The sequence below is a fragment of the Zea mays genome, chromosome 10, assembly GCF_902167145.1.
Source record: "Zea mays cultivar B73 chromosome 10, Zm-B73-REFERENCE-NAM-5.0, whole genome shotgun sequence".
In the NCBI taxonomy this organism is placed as follows: Eukaryota; Viridiplantae; Streptophyta; class Magnoliopsida; order Poales; family Poaceae; genus Zea; species Zea mays.
The window spans coordinates 60683437-60689408 of NC_050105.1; the positions used below are offsets into that span (position 1 = coordinate 60683437).

Consider the following 5972-nt stretch of genomic DNA (forward strand, 5'->3'; position numbering starts at 1 on the left):
GGGCATGTACAGTGATGTTTAATATAGAGTCTCTTAAGGTGTTTAAGGGGTTATTTACAAAAAAAATCTTAGAGCCGTCTCTCCGTGAAGAGACGCCTCTGGCTCGTAAACCAAGTAGCAACAGACGCCTCACTTCCCACTGTACGAATTTGTCGTCTGTTCTATCGATCTGATGCTATACAAATACATTTAATTCTGTATTTATTAATAGACTACGTTTATAGACACTCCATTGTACAATAGAGTCTCTTAGTTGTCTCCTGTGCTTGGAGAACCGTTTTGGTGTCTCTCCACTGTACATGCCCTAACGTATCCATCAGAGATTTCTGTTTCCTGTAGTGATTTTTTAAAAATGTTTGAGGGGATTAAGGCTCCCTGATCCCCTCCAATCTCCCTACTCCACAACAAGCCCTTAACGTTCAAGGGCACATGTAGGCAATCTAATCTCTGTGTGGCCCTCTCAACTTCATTGTATAAGTGCACGTGGATTTATGTTTCCAGAGCCGGAGCACTGCAGCTAAAATGGCTTTATATACTACTGGCTTGGCTTGGGCGTCGATGGATGTGCGTGGCAACGTCCAAAATCCAGACCGCTGGTAGGAGTATCTCGTAGACATTGAACAACGGCTGCATGGCGAGCGCCTGCGCCACCTCCATCCCCCTCGTCTCGGCGCCCTCTGCATGCCCGTCCAAGAAGACCACCGTCGCCAGGTTCCGGCGCCGCACGGCGACGTGCAGGGCCAGCAGCGGCGGTGGCGGTGGCCGGGGCGGCGAAAATGATGGCCTCCTTTGGCTGCCCCGGCGGGACGTGATGCTCAACGGCCTGTCCAGTGTCGCCGCCGGGCTCGCCTGGTACCCGGGCGTCGCGTCCGGCGCGGATGCGGTGTGCACCAGGGCCGACAAGGTGAACGAGAAGACCGTGCAGTGCACGGACCCGGCCGGGCAGCTTCCGTGCCCTCTGGTGTCGCCGACGGACCCCGTGGACTTCAAGCCGGAAAGCAAGGTGACGCGCATCCGGCAGCCGGTGCATCTCCTGAGCCGGGAGTACCAGGAGAAGTACAAGGAGGCCGTCGCGAAGATGAAGGCGCTACCGGAAGAGAACCCGCTGAGCTTCGCGGCCCAGGCGGCCATCCACCAGGCTTACTGCGACGCCTACTACAAGTACGACCCGACGGCCAAGGACGCGCCGTTCGACGTGCACTTCTCGTGGATCTTCGCGCCGTGGCACCGCATGTACATCTACTTCTACGAGCGCGCCCTCGGGCAGCTCATCGGCGACGACACCTTCGCGCTGCCGTTCTGGAACTGGGACACGCCGGCCGGCATGGTGGTGCCGCCACTCTTCAAGGACTCCATGGGCAACCCGCTGTACGACCCCAACAGGAACCCGTCGAACGTCGACGCGCTGGTGGACTTAGACTACCTCAACGACAGGAATGCGGAGCCCATCCCTTTCAAGGGCCCACGGGACGAAAAGTACAAGGAACTTGTGAACAAGAACCTGTGCACCGTATACACCCAGGTATATACATACGTATTTCTTTGTTTGTTCAAGGCTCTACGTACTTAGGTAGCTTGCTCTCGCTTCGTTAATTTTGACCTTTCTGGCTGCTACTGCTACTACTAGCAAATACGTAGCGGCAAGGGCGCCGAGTCGTTCCTGGGCGAGAAGTACTGCACCGACATCGGGTCAAGCACGAGCAGCATGGGTTCGCTGGAGCGGATGGCGCACACTGCCGTGCACGTCTGGGTCGGCAAGGCGGGCCCGACGCCTTCCTCGGAGGCGTGCAGTGCCGCTACCGGCGGCTTCCCGAACCACACCAAAGGCGGGTACAGCTGCAACAACGACATGGGGTTCCTGGGGTCGGCGGGACACGACCCGCTCTTCTACTCGCACCACTCCAACGTCGACCGCATGTGGCACATCTGGTCGACCAGGCTCGGCGGCGGGCAGGGCATCACGGAGGCGGACTGGCTCGACACCAGCTTCGTCTTCTACGACGACGTCAAGAGCCCGCGGAAGGTGCGCATCAGGTTCCGCGACGTCCTGGACACGCGCGACCTCGGCTACACGTACGACGCCGAGTCCGACAAGGACCTGCCATGGCTGCGCTGCAAGATCTCGTCGCTGGTGCCCCACGGCAAGGACAGCCCGCCGAGGTCGTCGTCGGCAAGGAAGGCGGCGCCGGTGTTCCCGCTCGCCCTGACTAAGGGCCAGGTGGTGGAAGTGCCGGCCGTGCCTGTGCCGGCCAAGGACCCGGGGAAGGAGCAGCTGCTGGTGATCGAGGGCATCGAGTACGACCCCCAGGCGAACAATAAGTTCGACGTCGCCATCAACCTGCCCGCGGACAAAGCGTTGCAGGTAGGCCCACAGTACAAGGAGTACGCCGGAAGCTTCGCCGTCGTGCCGGGCTCCGGCGCCGGGAAGACGCGGAAAGTGAAGCTCTCCCTGTGCATCACCGAAGTGCTGTTCGATATCGACGCTGACGGCGATAAAACCGTCGACGTCGTTATCGTGCCGCGCACAAATGCTAAGATCACGCTCAACGCTCGCCCCACCATCAAGAATCGGAACTAGGAGCTAGTTGCTACTAGTGCTCATCAAGCACACTGTACGTACGTACGTATGTACTCGATCGCGTGGTCATTCATCGACCATCATCGTTTATATGCTGTCACGCACAGCGCGGGCCGGCCGGTAGGGTGTCGGCAATAATAAACGCGGCCAGTGTTGCATTATTGTGTGTTTTATTTCACAAGGATTAGGAGCGAGCCAATGGTAGATTCTAAGGAATAAATAACATTGTTATGAATGATATGGTTATGTTTTAGAGACGATCGTGGACTTATATCGAGGGAACGTATCTTGTGCAACTGAACCAATTAATGCAACCAATACAACCAAGGCATAAAGACATAGGTACAAGGACCTTTTTAAAAATATCTAGGGAGAAGGGAAAAGTTGTTTTACAAAAATGTTACGTATTAGGTCACTTCAACTTTATTTTTATGTCTTGGTTGTATGGTTACGTTGTACCAATTAGTTTGATTATACCTAACAAGATAGATATTGGATGCTATATTTTTATAAACAATTTCATCCTCTTGTATTAAAATATCCCAGCCCTTAAATGATTTCAAAGAAAAGTGTTTCAAATGTGAAGTATTTAGATCTTGTGAGGATCTATAATTTTGATCAAAGTGTCAGTTTCCATCAGAATATGAGAAGTCTAGAACAAATATTTGGGACTCACAAATTTTCCAAATAAAAAACTTGTCAACTACAACGGCCAATGTCGTTTGAAATTTCTAAATTTCAAAGTTCTAATTTTTATAACATAAAATAAATGTTTATGAATCTAAATAATTTTAAGTCAAAAGCTTGTTAAAACTATATAGAGACCCACTACTTTTAGACTATATCAACATCCAAAATCATTTAAAAAATTATAAATATTAAATTACAAAATCTTATAGTTTAAAATAAACTTTTAGGTTCTAAAAAATTATAAATGAAAATTTATCAACCATAAATTGTATATTGTGTTATGATTTTGTTATAAAGTTTATATTCACCAACCCTAAAGTTGTAGATCACATTGAGGTCTATGATTTTGATATTAAAGTTTATCTCCATCACAGTTCCATAAAAAAGTTACGATATTTTTTTAAAAAATAACTATTTAAGAGGTGGACCTTTAGAATATAGGTCTCTATTAATCGATTTCTGAAGATGAACTCTTACAATGCCTGTCTTTGTTAATTGTCATTTTCTGATGCGGCAATTATCTACAAATCCACCTTTGTTAGTAGTCATTTTCTATAGAAGTCCGATTCTATTAAGCATTAAACGATTAATAGATGCAATCATCTCGTAAGATACCACATCTGTTAGTAGTTGACTAACAGGGTCATCTTGGAATGGCCGCCTCTAATAATTATTGAGATACAGAGGTGGATTATTTCACGGGAGTCTCCTGATCAGTTGTAAAGAAGACACCACGAAGTGTCCACTTCAGTTAATCACGGGTGTGTCTCCAAAAATCGTTTAGGTAGTAATGATGATAAGCCCTAGCATAGTTTTAATGCTAATCTGGCGGGACGATTAGGTGTGCTCGTAGTGGGTTAGTTGTGCATCGCTTGGTAATCTCTACTATATATAAGAGTAAGTTTCGTCGTGTATCGTTGCCTCCAGTGAGTGCAGCGAGCGAATAAATTTTCTCTCCCATGCGAGCGAATAAATGTGCGAAGGATTTGAACCCCGCTTGCTTGGTATAAAGCGCTTAGCTTTTACCACTGCAATGTATGTTTGTGTTATATAATGGAGAGATATTATAAATATACATATATATACGCTAATAATTTAAAATAAAAAATATAATCATATAATAAATATTTAATTTAAGCAACGTCTACCTGTATGATATATATTAACTATAGTAATATATAGTCGACTAACTAGTAATAAAATAACATATGTTCCATCGGTACATTGGTTTTTCCTACCAACTTTTATTTAAACCCATCGATATGAGGTGGATATAGAACCAGTTCGGTTCACTTTATGGGTGTTTAGTCCTGAATAAAGTTTAGTTTATGTATATTTGAATATTAATAATAAGTATTAAATATAGACTTAAATAGATTTCATAAATTTGTCTCGACTTTTAGTTTTTATATGTGTAATTAGTTTTATAATTGTGTGATTAGTTTTATCATTAGAGTATATTCAATATCCGTAATTGTTATTCAAACATTCGATATGACATGTGTTGAGCACCAAAACCGCCGGGCGGACTGTCAGTCGCTAGGGTCGGATGGTCCACAGCTCAGACTGTCCACGATGACGACACGGATAGTCTGCGCGTGCGCAGAGTCAGTTAGGGTTCCGGATTTCTAGCAGAATTTGTTAGCAAACCTATGGGATTAACTCGAGAACCGACTTGTAATGGGTACAAACCTCCACTCTTTATACATATGAAGGGGTACGACCGATTAAATCCCCCATAATCGATCCAATCAATCCTACTTATCATTTTTACCTTATGCATTAGGATTAGCCCTAGTTTAGCCTTCCTCTACCTCGAATCTTTACTTCTCTTCGGCTCTACGTCGATTAGAGGCCTCTTGGGTGGCCTGTCAACCCCAATACACACCGTAGGATCTCTCCTCCTCCACGGGTCCCTCCCGGGAGGCGAGATCTAGGCCTGCTGCAAAGTAGACGGCCCTCTGCGCCATCGTGGACCGTCCGAGCCCCAGGCGTGGTGAGGACCATCCAGGCATACGTACAGAATGAGCCACTCCTGCATCTAGGTCCCAGACCGTCCAGTCCAGGGTCGCGGACCACCCGCGCCTCCACAGAGAGCACCGCCAGGAGGTTTATCTCCCGGTGTTTGGTGCCTAGATCGGCGCCAACACACTTTTTGGTGACTCCACTGGGGATCAGATGTCTAGGTCTATTAAACACCAGGCCCTCAAATAGTCGTTCTAAAGATCACACTCATATCTCCACAAACAATATCCTGAAGCCGTCCGTAGAAAGCCTATCGACCGATGAGCAACAGCAATACGAAGACTACATGTGTCAGGTGAAGGAGAAATTATTGTCACAATTCACGGTGGTCACCACTAGAAGGTTATCAAACATAGAGAGATCGAGGTCGCATCTCTTCTATCTTCGCTTCAAATCCCCAATGTGAGTAACCCGATGAAATCCTATCTATTAAATATACAGATGAAATAATAGATTGGAGGGTTAGAAGAATCAATTAGAAAATTAATACGTTCATTGGAAAAATCTGTTGCTTCTAGTTTTTCATCATTTGAAACTAGTAACAAGATGTTTATGTCTAATACATCGGAAAAAATGGGGATTCGCAACACCATCCATTGTTGGGGGGCCTTCTTCTCCGCCGAAGGTCCTCAAGATAAAAACAGCTTCGGCAAAATGATACAGAAGTCTTCTTCCTTTG

The 5972-nt window shown here is 46.8% G+C and overlaps 1 protein-coding gene across 1 annotated transcript; it reads left to right on the top strand.

The window, feature by feature from the left end:
- The first annotated feature begins 381 nt into the window (after positions 1-381).
- LOC103641120 (polyphenol oxidase I, chloroplastic) lies at positions 382-2835 on the top strand. Its single transcript, XM_008664490.3, has 2 exons — positions 382-1522; positions 1628-2835. Exons 1-2 carry the CDS (start codon positions 632-634, stop codon positions 2576-2578), a joined length of 1842 nt encoding a protein of 613 aa, XP_008662712.1. The 5' UTR covers positions 382-631; the 3' UTR covers positions 2579-2835.
- Positions 2836-5972: the final 3137 nt, after the last annotated feature.